Source organism: Ornithorhynchus anatinus, chromosome 18 (assembly GCF_004115215.2).
Source record: "Ornithorhynchus anatinus isolate Pmale09 chromosome 18, mOrnAna1.pri.v4, whole genome shotgun sequence".
Lineage (NCBI taxonomy): Eukaryota > Metazoa > Chordata > Mammalia > Monotremata > Ornithorhynchidae > Ornithorhynchus > Ornithorhynchus anatinus.
The window spans coordinates 44,407,955-44,426,611 of NC_041745.1; the positions used below are offsets into that span (position 1 = coordinate 44,407,955).

The following is an 18,657-nucleotide window of genomic DNA, read 5'->3' on the forward strand; positions in this document are numbered from 1 at the left end:
ACCCCCAGAGGGCAAAGCGCGCCTTCGGCGGCGGCCCATTGACCAGCCAGCAGGTGGCGCTGCCCCCTGGCGGCGGCCGGAAGCGAGGCGGGAGGCGGAGAAGGAGGAGAAGGAGGAGGCGCGGGGGCGGGGGGGGCGCTTCGCCGCCGCCGCCAGTAAACAGCGGTTCGGGCCGAGGCCTGCAAGATGTCGGGGCCCGGGGCGCGGCTGGCCTTGCTGCTGGCCGTCGTGGCGGGAGGGTCTGCCGCCGCCGCCGCCGCCGCCGCCTTCGGCTCGCTCCTGGGCGACACGGCGTCGTGTCATCGGGGCTGCCAGCTCACCTACCCGCTGCACACCTACCCCAAGGTAGGGCCCCCCTCCAGCGCCCGCCCCCCGCCCCCCGCCCCTCCGGCAAGAGGGACCAACCGCCGCCGACACCCCGACATCTGCTCGGCCCGGCCTCTGCGGGGGGGCGGGGAGCGCCAAACCACCTACGATAGCGTTATTATCATTGTTAGACGAAACGAGATCGAATTACAGTGGCTTATTATAATAAAGAATGCCGGTATTTGTTAAGCACGTACTACTGTGCGCCGAGGAGATGGAAGGTCATCGGATGGTCCCCTTTGGGGCGCGCGGTCTTCATCCCCGTTTTCCGCCTGATAATGGTTTTTGTTCCTTTGTGAGCCGCACGGGAGACGACCTGATTGATGACCCTGTGTCCATCCCAGCGCTTCGAACAGTGCTCTGCACACAGTAAGCGCTTAACAAATACCGACATTATTGTTATTAAGCGCTTACTATGGGCAAAGCACTGTTCTGAGCGCTGGGGGAGGTACGAGGTGATGAGGTGGTCCCCCCGTGGGGCTCCCGGTCTTCATCCCCATTTGACAGAGGAGGGGACTGAGGCCCAGGGAAGGGAAGCGACTTGGCCGAAGTCACCCGGCTGGCGAGGGGCGGAGGCGGGATTAGAACCCACCACCTCTGACTGCCCAGCCCGGGCCCTTGCCACTGAGCCGCGCTGCTTCTCGAGCCTTGCTGGGGGGGGGGTGCAAACAAGATGGTAATAATAATAACGCTGCTATTTATTGAGCACTTACTGTGTGCCGAGCCCCTTTCTAAGCGCTGGGTAGATACAAGGTCATCAGGCGGTCCCACTTGGGGCGCGCAGTCTTCACCCCCGTTTTCCAGATGAGGGAACTGAGGACCAGAGAAGAATAATCATAATGTTGGTATTTGTTAGGCGCCCACTATGTGCCGAGGACTGTTCTGAGCGCTGGGGGAGATACGAGGTGATGAGGTGGGCCCCCGTGGGGCTCCCGGTCTTCATCCCCATTTGACAGAGGAGGTCACCGAGGCCCAGAGAAGTGAAGCGACTTGGCCGAAGTCACCCGGCTGGCGGGGGGCGGAGCCGGGACTAGAACCCACCACCTCTGACTCCCTAGCCCGGGCTCTTGCCGCCGAGCCACACTGCTTCTCAAATGATGGCATTCAAGCGCTTGCCGTGTGCCAAGCCCTGTTCTAAGCCCTGGGGTAGATACGAGGTCATCGGCTTGCCCCATGCGGGGCTCGCGGTCTTCATCCCCATTTTACAGATAAGGTCACTGAGGCCCAGAGAAGCTAAGTGACTGGCCCAAAGTCACCCAGCTGATAAGTGGCAGAGCTGGAATTGGAACCCGTGACCTCGGACGGCCGAGCCCGGGCTCCTTCCCCTGAGCCACGCTGCTTCTGGTAATGGGGAGGGAGCCGGTCCCTGTCGCACCCGGGGCTCGCAGGCTCCATCTCCCCTTTTGCAGATGGGGCGACTGAGGCCCAGAGAAGTGAAATGACTTGCCCCGGGTCACACGGCAGACGAGTGAAGCGGAGAGGAAGCAGCCCGGCGTCGTGGCTAGAGGCCGGACCTGGGAGGCAGAAGGTCATGGGTTCTCGTCCCGCCTCCGCCGCTTGTCTGCTGTGTGACTTTGGGCGAGTCACTTCGCTTCTCTGGGCCTCGGTGACCTCCTCTGTCAAATGGGGATGAAGACCGTGAGCCCCCCCCCCCCCCCCGGGGCGACCTGATCACCTCGTATCTATCTCGGCGCTTGACATATAGTCGGCGCTCAACAAATACTAACGTTCTTATTAGAGAAGCAGCGTGGCTCAGTGGAAAGAGCCCGGGTTTAGGAGTCAGAGGTCGTGGGTTCTAATCCCGGCTCCGCCACGTATCAGCTTTGTGACCTTGGGCAGGTCACTTCTCGGTGCCTCAGTGACCTTATCTGGAAAATGAAGACTGTGAGCCCCACAGGGGACAACCCGATGACCCTGTATCTCCCCCAGCGCTTAGAACAGTGCTCTGCACATAGTAAGCGCTTAACACATCCCAACACTATTCTGATTCTTATCACTGAGTGGCGTAGCCCGGATTAGAACCCACGACCTCTGACGGCCGGGCTCTTGCCACTAGGCCACGCTGCTGACCGTTATTGATCACCTCTTTTCCCCGGTCAGTTCCCGGCTCCTCCCCCGCCCCCAGCCCCTTCTACGGCCCCGCCTGCCCCCTCGGCTCCTCTCCCTCCAGTCTGAGAATAATAGTAATTCGTGCTTGCTATGTGCCAAGCGCTGTTCCGAGCGCTGGGGTAGATAGAAGTAATGAGGTTGGACCCAATCCCTGTCTTTCATGGGGCTCGCGGTCGTCATCCAGTGCTTAGTAAAGTGCCTGGCACACGGTAAGTGCTAATAAATACCGCTAGTATTATTATTATTGTTATTATTAATAATAATAATAATCCCCCTTTTACAGATGAGGTAACGGAGGCCCAGAGAAATGAACTGACTCGCCCAAGGTCACACAGCAGACACGTGGCAGAGCTGGGATTAGAACCCACATCCCCTGACACCCAAGCCCGGGCTCTTGCCACTAGGCCATGGTGCATACAGCCTACTCTTTGTACCTCCACCTTGTCTATCTCTTTTTGTTAGTAATGTTGGTATTTGTTAAGTGCTTACTATGGGCAGAGCACTGTTCTAAGCACTGGGGTAGATACAAGGTCATCAGGTCGTCCCACGTGAGGCTCACAGTTAATCCCCATTTTACAGATGAGGGAACTGAGGCACAGAGAAGTGAAGTGACTCGCCCACGGTCACACGGCTGACAAGTGGCAGAGCCGGGAGTCGAACCCATGACCTCTGACTCCGAAGCCCGGGCTCTTTTCCACTGAGCCACGCTGCTTCCCAACGCTGAGCAACTGAGCAACGCTGCTTTGTTGTTGCTGTTGGTATTTGTTAAGCGCTCACTATGCGCAGAGCACTGTTCTAAGCGCTGGGGGAGATACAGGGGAATTAGGTTGTTCCACGTGAGCCTCCCAGTTAATCTGCATTTTCCAGATGAGGTCACTGAGGCACAGAGTATCAATCAGTCAGTAGTATTTATTGAGCGCTTACTTTGTGCAGAGCACTGTACTAAGCGCTTGGAATGTACAATTGGGCAACAGATAGAGACCATCCCTGCCCACCGACGGGCTCACGGCCTGATCGGGGGAGACGGACGGACAGAAGCAAGACAGCTTAATCACGATAAATAGAATCGAGGGGACGCCCACCAGAGAAGTGAAGTGACTCGCCCACAGTCACACAGCTGCCGAGTGGCAGAGCCGGGAATTCGGACCCACGACCTCTGACTCCCACGCCCGGGCTTGAGCCACGCTGCTCCTCCAACTTCTCCTCTATCTCTTCTTCGACTCCTCGCCCACATCCTGCCTCCCTCCCCCCATAATATCCGACAGGCCGTCGCTCTCTTCGCCTTCCAAACCTTCTTTTTTGGAAAAAACCGATCCCGTCTCCCCCAGGAAGCCTTCCTCGACTACCCCCTCACTTCCCCGACCTGTTCTCCTACTGGCACTTGAGCAGTTCTGTGCCGGGCTTCCTGCCCCTCCCCTTTGTGTACATGTTCCTTATACCGTCTCTGTTCCTTCCCTCTTCCTCTTATTGATTTCAGTGACTCAGTGTTTCATTGAGCCTGTTGCTCCTTCAGGGCAGGGCTGGTGTTGACGAACCCTTCTGTCCTCTCCCAAGGGCCCAGTACAGCATTTTGCACACAAGTACCGACAGTGTTGGCATCTGTTAAGCGCTCACTGTGTGCCGAGCACCGTTCTGAGCGCCGGGGGGAGATACGGGGTCATCGGGTTGTCCCACGTGAGGCTCACAATCTAAATCCCCATTTGACGGATGAGGTGACTGAGGCACAGAGAGGTTAAGGGACTGGCCCACGGTCACCCGGCTGACGAGTGGCAGAGCCGGGGTAGGCCGGAAGCCCCTCGAGGGCAGGAATTGCTCCCGCTGACTGTCTTCTCCCCGAGCACTCAGTACAGCCCTCTGCACACAGTAGACCGGGAGCTCTCGGCGGGCAGGGGTCGTGCCTGCCGGCTCAGTTTCTCCCATTCCTTCGTCTGTAGGATGGGGATAAGGTGAGCCCGTCATTGGGCAGGGATGGTCTCTATCTGTTGCCGAATGGTCCGTTCCAAGCGCTTAGTCCAGTGCTCCGCACATATAAGCGCTCAATAAGTGCTATCGAATGAGTGAATGAGGTGCCTGTGAAGCAGTGTGGCCTAGTGGAAAGAGCTCGCGACTGGGAGTCAGAGTATCTGGGTCAAGTCCCGCCTCCGCCACTTGCCTTCTGTGCGTGTCCTGGGGCAAGTCGCTTCACTTCTCTTCAGAGGAGCAGCGCGGCTCAGTGGAAAGAGCCCGGGCTTTGGAGTCAGAGGTCAAGGGTTCGAATCCCCGCTCTACCACTTGGCAGCTGTGTGACTGTGGGCAAGTCACTTGGCTTCTCTGGGCCTCAGTTCCCTCATCTGTAAAATGGGGAAGAAGACTGTGAGCCTCACGTGGGACAACCTAATTCCCCTGTATCTCCCCCAGCGCTTAGAATGGTGCTCGGCACATAGTGAGCGCTTAACAAATACCAACATTATTATTATTATTACTTCTCTGTGCCTCGGTTTCCTCATCTGTAAAATGGGGACTCAATGCCCGTTCTCCCTCTACTTAGAATGGGAGCCCCTGGTGGGACCTGCTAATCTTGTATCTACCCTAGCCCCTGGAACAGTGCTAGGTGCAGAGTAAGTGTTTAACACATACCGTCGTTGTTATTTTTATTATTATTACCTCTTCTTTTTTCTCTGTGGACCTTGACCCCCTAGATCTATCCCGGCCCTGAGCACTGCGTTTAGCACCCACTAAGCGCTCACTAGATTCCTTCATTATGATGACTAGTTCTCCCGCACTCGATCGGGCCGGGGCACTGCTCAGTGGGCGGAGTAACGCTGGAGACGCTTACCCCTCCTTGATGGTGGTGGCATGTGTTAAGTGCTTACCGTGTGCCAAGCACTGTACTGAGCGCTTGGGGAGATACAAGATAGGCTGCGAGGCCCGTGTTGGGCAGGGACCGTGTGCAACCACCAAGTACCACTTCGGGGAAGCAGCGTGGCTCAGTGGAAAGAGCCCGGGCCTCGGAGTCAGAGGTCACGGGTTCCACTCCCGGCTCTGCCACTTGTCAGCTGGGTGACTGTGGGCGAGTCACTTCGCCGCTCTGTGCCTCAGTTATCTCATCTGTAAAGTGGGGATTAACCAGGAGCCTCATGTGGGACAACCCGATGACCCTGTATCTCCCCCAGCGCTTAGAACAGTGCTCCCCACATAGTAAGCGCTTAACAAATACCAACATTATTATTATTATTAAGTAAGAGGGAGAACAGATGAGGAAGGTCAAACAGCAGGCAAGTGGCAGAGCTGGGATTAGAACCCAGGTCCTCCCATCTCCCAGGCCCGGGCCGGTTCCGTTAAGCCGCGCTGCTTCTCGTGCCCACGGCCACGGAAGGCTCGGGCCGGGCATCTGTGCCGCCCTTCGAACGGGGCTCAGCCATCTGCCCAGAGAAGCAGCGTGGCTCATTGGAAAGAGCCCGGGCTTGGGAGTCAGAGGTCATGGGTTCGAATCCTGGCCCTGCCACTTGTCAGCTATGTGACTGTGGGCAAGGCACTTCACTGGGCCTCAGTGACCTCATCTGTAACATGGGGATGGAGACTGTGAGCCTCACGAGGGACAACTTGATTACCCTGTATCTACCCCGGCGCTGAGAACAGTCCTCTGCACATAGGAAGCGCTTAACAAATACCAGCGTTATTATTATTATTATCTGCGCTGACCGGGCCTCTTGGTCTCCCCGAGGGGGACACCGACCCCTCTGCCGTCTCCCTCCTTGGTCCGGCCAGCAGCTTTTCCTCGAAGGGGCAGTGGGAAGGTTGAATTCCGTCCTTTCCTGACCAGTTTTCCCGTGTGCCCACCGTAGGCTAGGATAGTGCCAGCAGGAACTGGGGTCGGGCAGAGGCGGGGACCGTGTGGGGAAATGGGAATGGTGAGGGGGCAGGGGTTAGGGGAGGTGAAGGTGGGGCTCGGAGGAACAGGGAGACCAGAGAGCCGCCCTACGCGGTCTCTTCAGCCATGACCAGAAGCTGCGGTGTGGTGGGAGGTGGGGCCGGGAGTCCGGCGGGAGGAGAGGGCCGACCCCGGCCGAGGGGGGGTCTGACCGACTCGGTCCTCCCCCGACCCCGGGCGGCCCCAGGGCGCGGGAGAGAGCGTCCACCTGAGCAGACCTCCCTCCGCCTCCGCCGTCAGGAGGAGGAGCTGTTTGCGTGTCAGAGGGGCTGCCGCCTCTTCTCCATCTGCCAGTTTGTGGATGACGGAAGCGACTTGAATCGGACCAAACGGGAGTGTGAATCCGGTAAGGAGGCCGGTCTGGGGCCTGGGGGCCGGACCCCGGAGCCACCTGGCTGCCGGCCCGCCGCCGGCACACGGTCTCGGGGGGGCCCCCGCGGCTGCCCTCCAGACCTCTCCTGTCTCCGGGACTCGGTCTGCGGGCCGGGGGGATGCCGGTCGGCCTCCGGGCCCCTTCCCGCGACACCCCTCCCGCTCCCAGCTTCTGCTCCACCAAAATGGAATCTCCCCAGTAATCCGAGGAAACGAGACGCCTTGGGCCGAGCTCCCGGTCAGCGCCTCGACAAGGGAAGGTTGCCCTTCGAGGGGCGGGGGGCGCTGGGCTCGGGGGCGGGGCACGGCCCTTCGCCCGGCGAGGCCTTGAGCCCGCTGGGCCGTAACAGGGTTGCCCCAGCGCGGCCTCTGCTGGGGTGGTGGGTCCGGGGGGGCCCCCGCCGTCGCCAGAGGTGACCGGCCGGCCAGAGGGCCAGCGGGCGGTCCGGGCCGGGAAGGGAGACCCCCGGGGCCACAGGGCGGAGGGGACGCTGACGGGCGAGGTCCTCCTTACAGCGTGCGCCGAAGCCTACCCCCCGGCCGACGAGCAGTTCGCCTGCCACCTCGGCTGCCAGAACCAGCTGCCCTCCGCCGAGCTGAGGAAAGAGCAAGTGAGGCCCCGGGGCGAGGCCGGGGCCGGACCGGGAGCACCGGCTCGGGCGCGGCGGCGGGGAATCGGGGGCGAGAGCCCCGGGGGAGCGGGGAAGGCAACGCGGGGGCCGGAAGCCCTTGGGCAAGCTGCGCGCGGGCCGGGCCACCGATGCCCTGTCCCCTCCCCTTTGGTCCTCCAGCTGATGTCCCTGACGCCCAGGATGCACCTCCTCTTCCCTCTGACGCTGGTCAGATCCTTCTGGAGCGACGTCATGGACTCGGCCCAGAGTCTCATCTCCTCTTCCTGGACGTTCTACCTTCAAGCAGACGACGGCAAGATCGTCATCTTCCAGGTGACCCCCCGAGGCCCCCAACCCGGCCCCCCCGGACAAGCCGAGGCCGTTCCTTTCTTTCTGCCGCCTCCCACCTTGCAGGCGAAATCGTCCCCTCCTTGGCCGCCCTAGAGCTTCACCCGGGAGGCCAAGGGTGGCCTCAGCCTTCCCCTCCATCACCCCCCGTGGCGTGACTGGGACCCGGCCCCCACTCTGCCCCCGGCCGGGGTGGCCGGGACCCCCGGGCATCAGCGGTGGTCACGGGGCCGCAGAGAGGCTCTCGGAAAGGCGGGCGTTTGCCTCGTCCCAGGGAGGCAGCCAGTCGACGGGCGGCTCCCCTGCCGGCCCTTTGGCGTGTGGAAAGAAGGGACGTCGGGGCCTGGGGCTCCTGCCCCGCCGGCCGCCTCTGGCCGCCCCCTCCGAAGGGGAGGGTCACCGGGACCCCACGCCGGCCGCCTTGGTCCCTGGTACCGGGGTGAATCCATTTTTCTAACAGTCAGCCGGTCCTATTTACTGAGAGCTTACTCTGTGCAGAGCGCGGTACTAAGTAAGTGCTGAGGAGAGTACAGTATAACAGACACTTCCCTTGGCCACAGTTAGCTTACGATCTAGAGAGGGAGACAGACATTAACAGAAATAAAGCAATAACGGATAGGCGCGTAAATGCCCTGGGGCCGGGAGTGGGGACGAATACGGGGAGCGAGACAGCGTGAAAAGGAGGGAGAAGAGGAAAGGGGGGCTTAGTCAGGGAAGGCCTCTTGGAGGACGTGTACCTCCGGTAAGGCTTCCAACAGGGGGAGAGCAGTCGTCCGTCGGATACGAAGAGGGAGGGCGTTCCAGGCCAGAAGCGGGACGGGGGCGAGAGGTCGGGGTGAGGTAGATGAGATCGAGGTGCGGTAAGTGGGTCGGCACGAGTAGGAGAGTAGCGAGGTGAGGTACTGCTGAGCGTTTTTGTAGAAAAATGACCCAAGGAGCAGAGGTTGGTCTGGACTAGAACGGGGAGAGACAGGAGGCTGGGAGGTCAGCGAGGTGGCCGACACAGAAATGGAGGTGCGCTAGGATGAGTGCTCGGCTTATCGTGGTGGCAGTTGGTGTGGAGAGGATAGGGTGGATTTTGGTGACGGTTGAACCGACAGGATTTAGTGATGGAATGGTAGCGGGAGATGAGACGGTGAGGGAACCGGTGGGGTCAAGGGAGGGTTTTTTGGGATAGGGGAGACTCGGATGTGTTTGAAAGCAGTGGGCAAGGAGCCATCGGAGAGTGAACGGTCGAAGGGGGCAGTTCGGGGGGGCAAGTGATTCGACAGATTGAGAAGGGACGGGGGTCGGGTGTGCGGACGGAGGGGGTGGACTTTGAGAGAAGCGGCGTGGCCTACTGGATAAAGCACGGATCTGAGAGTCACGAGGACCTGGGTTCCAATCCTGGTTCTGCCACTTGCCTGCTGCGTGACCTTGGGCACGTCACTTAACTTCTCTGTGCCTCAGTTCCCTCATCTGTAAAATGGGGATGAAGACTGTGAGCCCCAGGTGGAAGAGGGTCTACGTCCGACCCGATTTGCTTGTATCCACCCTAGTCCTTAGTACGGTCCCAGGCACGTAATAAGTGCTTAATAAATACCGTTTATTATTATCATCTCTTTTTAAGATACTGCTGGGAACGATGGGAGAGATGGAGCGGCGGGGGAGATTTTAGGGAGATCATACCTGATAGATTAGGTTTTCTCAATAAAGTAAGTGGCCGGGTCATTGGGGCAAGAGATGGGGGAGGCGGGGGGACGGAGTTTGAGGAGGTAGTTAAGAATCTGGAACAACTGGCGAGGGCGGTGGGCACGAGGGTCAAAGATGGAGAAATAATTTTGCCAGGCAGAGGAGGGAGCAGAGTTAAAGCACACAAGGATCAAGTTGAAGTGGACGAGTTTGGCCTGATATCTCCAGGAGTCGGCCTCAGGGACCCTCTTGGTGGCCGGGGAGGGCCCCCCCGGCCCGTCGGGGCCGCTCGGGCAGTCCTCCCGGCCGGCGGGCCCTTCCCGGGGCTCTCGGCCCGCGGCCTGCAGGGAGTCGGGCGTTAGGAGGGACTGCCCGACTGCCTTATTTTTCAGTCGAAGCCCGAGGTCCAGTTTGCCCCATCTTTCGATGAGGAAACCTCAGATTTGCGCGACTCCTCTGCAGACAAGGCGGCAGGTAAATCTGGTCTCTTTGTCCGAAGTCGGTACGGCGTCTGCCGGCGTGTCGCTCCGGTTTCGGCAGAATGGCCCGAATTCGGCGGGAAACGTGTAACCTTTTTCCCCCGCCCTTCCCGAAGTCGACTTTGAGCCCAGCTTTTGTTAGACTCCCCGAGGCTTAGAGCGGCAGCTCCTGGAGGGCGGACAGAGGGTTCCTTTCTTGGTTCTGCCAAGCCTTTCCAAGAGCTCGGCCTCACGCCCGGTGCTCAGCGGGCGCTCGGTAGAGAGCGCCGACCGGAGCACGCCTTCTCGGGTCCCGCAGCACCGCAGCCGGGAAGCTCGCAGACGCGCAGAGGCTCCTGGGAAGACGGGGAAAACGGCGGCAGCTTTTTCAAATGCCTCTCGATGTACGTAGCCCCCGCGGGTCGGCGGTGCAGTGGAGGGGGGCTTGAGCGCGAGGCCGAGGTCCCCGTGACTGGTCCTCCGAGCGGGAAATGCCGTGACTGGCCCGTGGTGTCCCGTGGCCCGCTGGGGCTTATTGTGCCGTAGCTCATCCCAGCCAATACCACCACACGCTGTGCCTCCGTAGCCTACCGGGGATGGTGGAGATCAGGGGGCCGCGCGGGGGGTTGGACCCGGGCCTATCTTGGTCCGTGAGGAAGGGATTTTTGCTGTGAACTGCCGGGGACGGAGCAGCGAGAGGGAGCCACTGCGGGCCGTAAACCTGGCCTGACGTGACCGGGCAACCCCGGGCACCGGTGGGGCGGACTGCCTGCTCTCCCAGTGGAGGAAAAGCGGAGCGTTTTCCCTCCGAGGAGCGGCAGTCCCCCACTGGCGCCCCGCTGGAGGGCCGGAGGGCGTGGGCTGAGATCACGGGGCCACCTTGGTTCTCTCATAGAGAAGACCAGACGATCCCACCCCCTCCCCGGCATCGACCGAGCCTTGGGCTGGGCGTCCTGGCCCTTGAGGACCTCCGCTGGCGCCACCCTGGTGGCTTAGGGCGATCTGCTCCAAGATGGGGGCCGGGCAGCGTTGCGCACGTGTGGGTGCGCGAGTGAGTGGGCGGGTGGGTGGGTGCCCCCGGGGTATGGCGGCCTCCCATTTCCCAGCTCAGCCGAGCCAGCCTCTGGTGACTGCGTCTGCCCCCGATGCAGAAATTCCGGCTGGATCCTGACCACGACACTGGTCCTGTCCGTCCTGGTGCTGCTGTGGATCTGCTGCGCCACCGTCGCCACCGCGGTGGAACAGTACGTGCCGACGGAGGTGAGCCGGCGGGGGGACCCGAGGGCGAGGCTCGGCAGTCGGCTCCGAGGTGCCGATTCTGGCTCCCGGAGGGGTGTGCGTTTGTCCTCCTTGGGAGCGGGGGCGCCCGTCTCCCCGGCCCCGTCGGAACGCTGCCTGTAACGGGGCTCCAGCCGCTGTGTCCGTTGAAGGCCGGCGTGCCGGTGGTGCTGGAGACGGGCTGGGGCCGTGTCCCAACCCGGAGAGACGGGCCCTGGGATTCGGGTTGGGGCCGGGCGTCCGCTGGGACCCAGGTTTCCGATTGGGCGTCCGCGGGCCCCGGGCGCCGGGTCCCGTCGGTCCCGCCCAGCTGAGTGGGAAGTCCGGGGTGGCGTTGCCATTCCCGGTGGTGGTGGTGATGGTTCTGCCGCACGCAGAGGCCCACGGTGCGCAGAGCGCTGTGTGGGGGACGCTCCTGGGCGGGGGCCTGAAACCTCGAACCCCCCCGAAGATCGAGGCGGACCTCGGGCACGGGAGCCGCCCCCGGGGAGGGCCGGCCGGTGCGACGGCCGCCACCCCCTCGCTGTCTTGCAGAAGCTGAGCATCTACGGAGACTGGGAGGCGGCCAACTCGCCCAAGCTGAGCCGGTACCCGGCGTCGGCCCTGCTGGTGGTGCGCTGCCAGGCCGAGGAGCCGGGGGAAGCGGGGCCCCTCCCCGCCAAAGTCGATCTGGCTCGCTCGGAAATCTAAGTTTGCTTCACAGGGGCCGGAGTTCATTTCGACAGATCGTGACTCTGCGTTGCGGGCGGTGGGAGGGGCGGGGGGGATCCTCTGGGGTGTGGCGGGGTTCGGGTTGGGGGGGAGGCGCCCCGCGGGGACGGGGACGGCCGCCGCCTCGGGGCCCTCCGCGCCCTCCGGCCACGGCCGGGAGGTGGGGCGGCGGCCATCCGCCGTCTCATCCGCCGTAGCTGTAGCCGCTTGTCGCGGGTGCCTGCGACCGCGCTTTCTCTTTCTGCTGTCTGCCGAGACCGTAAGCACGTGGTCCTGGCGGGCTGCCGGCCCACAGGGGGTTAAAAAAAAAAAAAAGGCGGGCCGGGGGTGATGTTGCAGCTCCATCGGGGCTCCCCAAATCTGAGATTGGCCACTGAAGGGGGGCTAGCTTGAGCTGAAAACGGAAATCATTAAAGCGGTGTCTGTCCCACGCGGTGTGCAGAAACTCTTTCCCGGGCCCGGCGAGGAACCGAGCTTGCTCCCGCGCGGTCGGGTCGGAGGGGGCTCTCTCCGCCCTCGCCCGGCCCCTTCAGGGGCGGCGGCCGCGGCCTCTCTTCCCGCTCTGGCCTGCTTGGCACCTCCCAGGGCTTCGATGCTCCGGAGTCCCTTGGAGCAAAGCAGGGGTTTGGAAGGGTTGGGGGGCCTTCCTGGCCAGGAACCAGGAATGGGCCGGTGATCGCATCTTGAGTTGGGCCCTTAGTGGCCGGACAGACCTCTCCCCCATTTAATCTCTTTCCCACCTCGGTCGGCTCAAACCCTCGCCGGCTCCCCGACCCGGGCATCGGTCGGGTGGCCGGTCCCGCGGACCGATCTGCGGAGGGAAGGCGAGGGAGACCCGCCGTCTCTCCGTGTCGGCGTCAGGCCTCGGCCCCGGCGGCTCCCTTGGGGACCGCGCCCCTCTGGGTGGAGAGGGAACGGGAGGGGGACGCTGAGGGGAGGGGTCCTCTCCGGCCCCGCTGACTCTCATAATGGGTGGGCGGCGCAGATGCCGTTTGGCCGTCGGGTGCCGACGGGCAGGGCACCTTGCCGCCAGTGCGGTCCGGGCGGGGTCGGGCCGCCGGCTTCCGTCGAGGGAGGAAGAGAAAGAAAAGTGCAATCGGCATCCGGATAAAGCCACGTGTGGCCCAGCACCTATCGTGGGGGGCTCGGGGAGGAAGGCATAACGCCACGTCGTCTTATCCGACCTTCCGCCTCGATGTGGGACCTGGACAGGTGACCTCCCCCCCTGCACGCGAAAGGTCCGGGCCCCAGGCGGTCCACTCCTCGACCTCTGTCCCCTCGTGGCGGGATGTCTGCCGTGTCCCGTCGCCCGGGTGTCCGCCGGCTGTGACCGCTATCCTGTTAAATCCCGACTTCCCGTGGGCTTTGCCCGCCTCCCCTCCGAGGTCCTCGCCCGCTCCCCGGAATGCTTCGCCGCGTAGCCGGACCCGCCGGGCCCCCCCCCCCAGCCGGCCCAGGAGAGGACCGGCCCGCGTGACATCGCCGGCCACGGGGTCCCGGAGCGGTGGACGGGTTGGGAGGAAGCGCGGGGGCTGCCGCGGAGGGTGGGGATGGGGGCAGAGCAGGCGGCCCCTGAAGGATCGGACTATCTGGGTCAGTCTGCTGCCCTCGTCGCTCAACGATCGTCTGAGCAGCGGGTGAGTACAACAGGATTAGTAGATAGGATCTCCCTGCCCCCGGGGACCTGGCAGTCTGGCAGGGAGAGACGGGCATTAAAATCATTTTCGGGTACGAGGAAGCCGTGGGTCTAAATGATAGAAGTGCGAGGGCCTGGGGGTGTGAGTGAGTGGTCAGGTGAGGTGGAAGTGTTGAAGTGGCGGTTGTGAGGGGATGGGGTGGGCTTCTAGGAGAGATGGTTTACAAATGTCACTATAGTAGTGTCTGTCTCTGGTGAGGGAGAGAGCGAGAGGTTGTCATCGTGGGCAGGGTGTGTGTGTTTATTGTGCTACTGCGAGTGTTTAGTACAGTGCTTTGCATAAAGTGAGCGCTCAGTAAATATGATTGAATGTGTGTGTGTGTGTGTGTGTGTGTGTGTGTGTGTGTGAGAGAGAATGTGTTAAAGAAGCAGTTGGATATGTTGTAGTGGGTTGGGGGGAGTGGAGGCTTGCCTTGAGGTCCCAGGAGTGCTCTGTGATTTAGGTTGAGCGATTTCACAAGCTTAGAGTCATCTTAAGTGTTCCTGTCATTGAGAACGGAGTCAGAAGGGCCAGGGGCTTTAGAGGAGGGGGAGAACGAGGACTGGGAAGGACCATCCAAAGACCACCCCATTTGGGGGTCTCTTCAGCCCAGGTGGGAAACTCCCTTTCCAGACCTGGTGCTGGCCCTGGCCTTGGTGGTCTTCTGTCTGGGCTTCAGTTTCCTCAGTGGTACAGGGGATAAAACCGTGTGCCGGCGGGGGTGCCGTGAGGACCCGAATGACCCCTAAGGGACGTGGGCCAGCACCGGCGGAGCCAAAGCCCTGGAGCAAGTCGAGGTATTAGGGTACAGGGCGGGCGGAACCCTCAGGTCCACAGGGGCGTCTCGGGTGGGATCCCTGCCCCTCTGGGGCCCGCCATCCCGGGAGCCGCCTCGGAGCGGCGGGCCCGGGCGGCTGAGGGTAGAGGACCGCTGGGCCGAGGGCCGCGGCAGCAGGCGGGCCGCATCCGGCCAGGACGGAACCGAGGGCGGCAGGCCGGCGGGCCGCGGGGCCGTCACCGGGGCTCCCCGCCGTCATCACCCAGCTGTGGATCCTACTGAAACTCGTAGTTAAAAATCCTGGGGAAAGGGGTGTCGGGGCTTGGGCGGGCGAGTTGCGGTCACGTCTCGTCTCCCTTGACCCGGCCCGGTGCTGATAATTATGGTATTTGTTAAGCGCTCGCAATGTGCCAAGCACTGTTCTAAGTGTTGGGGAATATACAAGGCAATGAGGTGGTCCCACATGGGGCTCACAGTCTTAATCACCATTTTATAGATGAGGTAACAGGGACAGAGAAGCGAAGCAGCTTGCCCTAGGTCACATAGCAGACAAGTGGCGGCGCTGGGATTAGAGCCCAGGTCCTCTGACCGCCAAGCCCATGCTCTTTCCACTAAGCCACTCTGCTGGACACGGGGAGAGGTGTGAGCTCAGGTGGCCACCCCTATCTCCTTGTCTCCCCCACCCCGGCCCCGCAAAACCACCATTCCTTGGATGTCGACTTGGGTACTGAGGGGGTTAACGCTGTCCGTGCATCTCCCGCCTTCCCCCCCAACCCCCCCGCCACTCTAGCAACGGCCCCTCCTGCCCGCCCACCCCAGAACACACCCCGAAACATACCGGCAACCCGACCGGCCGTGTGCCGCCCTTGGGGACGGGCACGAAGCGGCCGCAAGATCGGGGCCTGCCCATGACCAGGGTTTCTCCACAGGTAAAGCGAGCAGGGTCGAGACCAGGACCCTCGGGAAGCCCCACCCGCAAATCTAGTTCCCAAGGGAATCCGGACCGGGGCGCGGGCTGGGGGCGGGAGGCGGTCACCGCTGGGGGTGGGACGCGTAAAGGCTTGGAGGGGACGGCGCAGGGGCACGGGCTGGGGTACGATGGGACGGGGGTACGTGCGGGGGCACGGGCTGGGGTATGCCCGGGCCCGGCGGAGGGGGCCAGCCGGAGTAGCCCACGGCTTCTACTCGCGTCACAGCAGCGGCTGGATGGAGAGTTGGGGGGTCCCGCCCCGCCCTTGCGCGGGGAAGGAGGTAACACCCCATCCCCTCAAACATCTGCCCTGGCCCTCCATGCTCCCGCCGCTGCCCTGTCCTGACCTCTGCCCATCCCTTGCCCCTCTGGGGTGGGCCCCGCCCCTCCCTTCGCCCTCCGAGCCCCCTCCCCTCACCCCCTGCAGCTCCTCCCTTCCTTTCACTCCCTGCTCCCCTTGTCCAGCCCTTTCCCCCAAGTCACAAGATCCCTCTAGGTAGTAAGCTCCTCGTGGGCACGTTTGGGTCTGTTACTATTACTAACTCCGTTCCCTTGTATTTTCCCAAGGGCTTAGTACAATGCTTCATCCAGCCAGGGCTCAATAAATATCGACTGATTCTCCACCATCTCCCCTCATCCTCTTTCCCAACCTCTGCCCCCTCACTCCGCAGCCAATAGAGCAGTCCAATCAATCAGTGGTATTTATTGAGTGTTGACTGTGCAGAGCACTGTACTAAGCTCTTGGGAGAGTCTGATGTAGCAGAGTCGGTAGATACAATTCCTGCTCACGAGGAGCTGACAGCCTTAAGGGACTACGGTGGCCTCACCCTGCCCATCCTCCTGGGAGGCCGGGGGTCCCGGGGGGCAGGGGACGGGGCCCGCGTCGAGCCAGAGGCCCGACGCCGCGCTGCCCGGGGTGACCTCTCCCTCGCGTCGTGTCCGGGGGCAGACCGTCGGAGGGAGCCCCGGCTCCCGGCCTGCTGCAGCCGCAAAGGCGCGGGCGTCGTTACCGCCGCCGGGCTGCTGCTGGGGGTCATCGCCGCCGCCACCGTGCTCTTCGCCAGCTTCGGGCTCCCCACCCCGGATCCAGGTCAGGCCCCGCTGCCGCCTCCCACCTCGACCCCTGTGCCCCCGGCCCCGACCCTGCACAGCCGGACGGGGTGGGGACGGAGCCAGGCCGGCCTCGTTTTTTGTCTCTCCGTCTTCAAGGGTTCACGTTAAGCGCTTACTGTGTGTCAGACACTGTTCTGAGCACTGGGGTAGGTACAGGTCAATCAGGTCGGATACAGTCCTTGACCCGCATGGGGCTCACAGTCTAAGTAGGAACTAGAACAGGTAGCGAGTCCCCGTTTTACAGTTGGGGAAACTGGGGCACGGTGAAGTTAAGTGACCTGCTTGAGGTCACGCAGCAAGCAGTCGGCAGAGCCTGGATTAGAACACTGGTCCTTCCGACTCCCAGGTCTGTGTTCTCTGCACTAGGCCGTGCCGCTTCTCATTTAACCCTGCTGGGCCCTGGCCGCCTCTCTAGATCCACAGCCCCCCTCCCTTCCTCCCTCCCCTGACCCCGTGACAGGAGCCGGCCCGCCGGCCCGCCCGGGAGATGGGAGGTCGTTTCCCGGCCGAGGGGAAGGGCCCGTGTCGTTCCCCCTCCCCGGCCAAACCCTGCCTGCGCAGCCCCGGTGCCTCGACCTGGGTGACCTCTGATCTCCACTGTGGGGGCCCGGGGCTCGGTGACCTCTGACCCTCCCTTCCAGGGCCCCGGGCCTGCGTGAGCAGGGAGAACCGGACGGGCTTTCTGTGCGATGACCGGGAGACCTGCATCCCGGCCCGGAAGGTCTGCGACCGCCTCCGACACTGTGCCCGCGGGGAGGACGAGGCCCACGCGCTGTGCAGTGAGGGTCGAGGACGCCGGGGGAGCCTGGGGGGTGGGGGACGGGAGCTGTAGGGTCGGGGGACCGGGCCCGCTGGGAGGACCAGGACGTGGCGCCCTGTGGTGAGGGCCGGGGGCCGCCGCGGGGGCGTCTGAAGGCCTGAGGGGCAGGGGTGTGTCTCGGGGCCTGGCCCGGGCTTTTCGGCGCAGGCCCCCCGCCTCCGTTTCCCACAGACGACCCTCCGCGCAGCCTCCCCGGGTTCCTGCTTTTCTCGTGCGGCCGCCCTGGTGGCTGGGTGTACGCCGACCAGCGCTGCGATGGCGTCAACCACTGCGGGGACTGCTCCGATGAGCTCGGACCCCGTGAGTCTCGGGCCCCCCGGAGGCGGGGGCGCAAGGGGAATAGGCCTCCGTGCCCCGGGCTCCCGGGAGAGTACGGGCCGGTTCCGGGACGCAGCAAGAGACCGGCGGAACGTGGCCGTGTAGCAGGAGGAGGGGGACCTCGGGGACAAATAACAGAAGCCCCTGCAGAGCCCGGGGGGGGGGGGCGGGCCCGAATGACCAGGGAGCCAAGAGCGAGGGCTCGGAGGAGGAGCCCCTCCCTCCCGTGTCTCGGCTGGGCCCCTCCCCTTGCCTGCCCCCCTCCAGCTCAGCCCCCTTCCCCCCTCCAGGTGCCGACTGTCCACCCTGTGGGCCTCAGGGGTGGCCCTGCCCCTCCACCTTCTACCAGTTCTGCGGGTGTGTCCCCCGACACCTGTGCCGGGACCAAGTCCAGCACTGCAGCGACTGGTCGGACGAGTTCGTCTGCACCCGCGCGTGACGGCCCTCGGCAGTACAACCCCACCTGTCCGGCCCACGGGTGTCGTCGTCACCAGGACGGTTGGAGGAACTGAGTGCCGGTCAACCTCAGGGTCAGGGGTAGACCGACACGGCTGACTCTCCCCTCTCCTTCCATCCGTGGTATTTATTGAGCCCTTACTGGCCGCAGAGCACTCTACTCAGTGGGCAAGTTACTCACCTTCTCTTGTGCCTCAGTTCCCTCTCAGCAAAATGGGGACTCAACAACCGTTCTCCCTCCTACTTAGACTGTGAGCCCCAACAGGGACCTGATTATCTTGTATCTACCCCAACGCTCAGCACAGTGCCTGGCACGTAGAAAGCGCTTAACAAATGCTACAATCATTATGATTACTTGGGAGAGTACCATACGAGAGCAGGGAGACGAGTTCCCTACCCACCCTGAACTGAGTCTAGGGGGCTTCTGTAGTGACCCAGCCGAGGCCATTCGAAATCCTTGACTCTTCCCCTCTCCATCCCTGACTCCCCCCTTGTGACCCGGCACAGACCACCCCACACCTCTGAGACTCCTCTGTCCACCCCTCACTCTCCCCTAGTGACCCAGCAAGGACCATTCTTTCCCGAGTGACCCATCACGGCTGACTGAGCGAGAGGCTCAGCTGGCCCCCGGAGCTCCTGCCAGGGAAGAGGGTGCCACTCCCCCAGTCGGCGCGCCGGCCCTCGGTGGACAG

The 18,657-nt window shown here is 62.9% G+C and overlaps 2 protein-coding genes across 2 annotated transcripts; both read left to right on the plus strand.

Moving 5' to 3' along the window:
- The first annotated feature begins 112 nt into the window (after positions 1-112).
- Positions 113-11,823, plus strand: TMEM59 (transmembrane protein 59). The gene is made up of 8 exons (XM_029046726.1): positions 113-345; positions 6,626-6,731; positions 7,274-7,368; positions 7,549-7,701; positions 9,780-9,861; positions 10,165-10,249; positions 10,997-11,105; positions 11,658-11,823. Exons 1-8 carry the CDS (start codon positions 187-189, stop codon positions 11,811-11,813), a joined length of 945 nt encoding a protein of 314 aa, XP_028902559.1. The 5' UTR covers positions 113-186; the 3' UTR covers positions 11,814-11,823.
- A 1,561-nt stretch (positions 11,824-13,384) lies between these two features.
- LDLRAD1 (low density lipoprotein receptor class A domain containing 1) lies at positions 13,385-18,115 on the plus strand. Its single transcript, XM_039914640.1, has 6 exons — positions 13,385-13,471; positions 15,079-15,217; positions 16,208-16,348; positions 17,010-17,150; positions 17,363-17,491; positions 17,800-18,115. Exons 1-6 carry the CDS (start codon positions 13,385-13,387, stop codon positions 17,946-17,948), a joined length of 786 nt encoding a protein of 261 aa, XP_039770574.1. The 3' UTR covers positions 17,949-18,115.
- Positions 18,116-18,657: the final 542 nt, after the last annotated feature.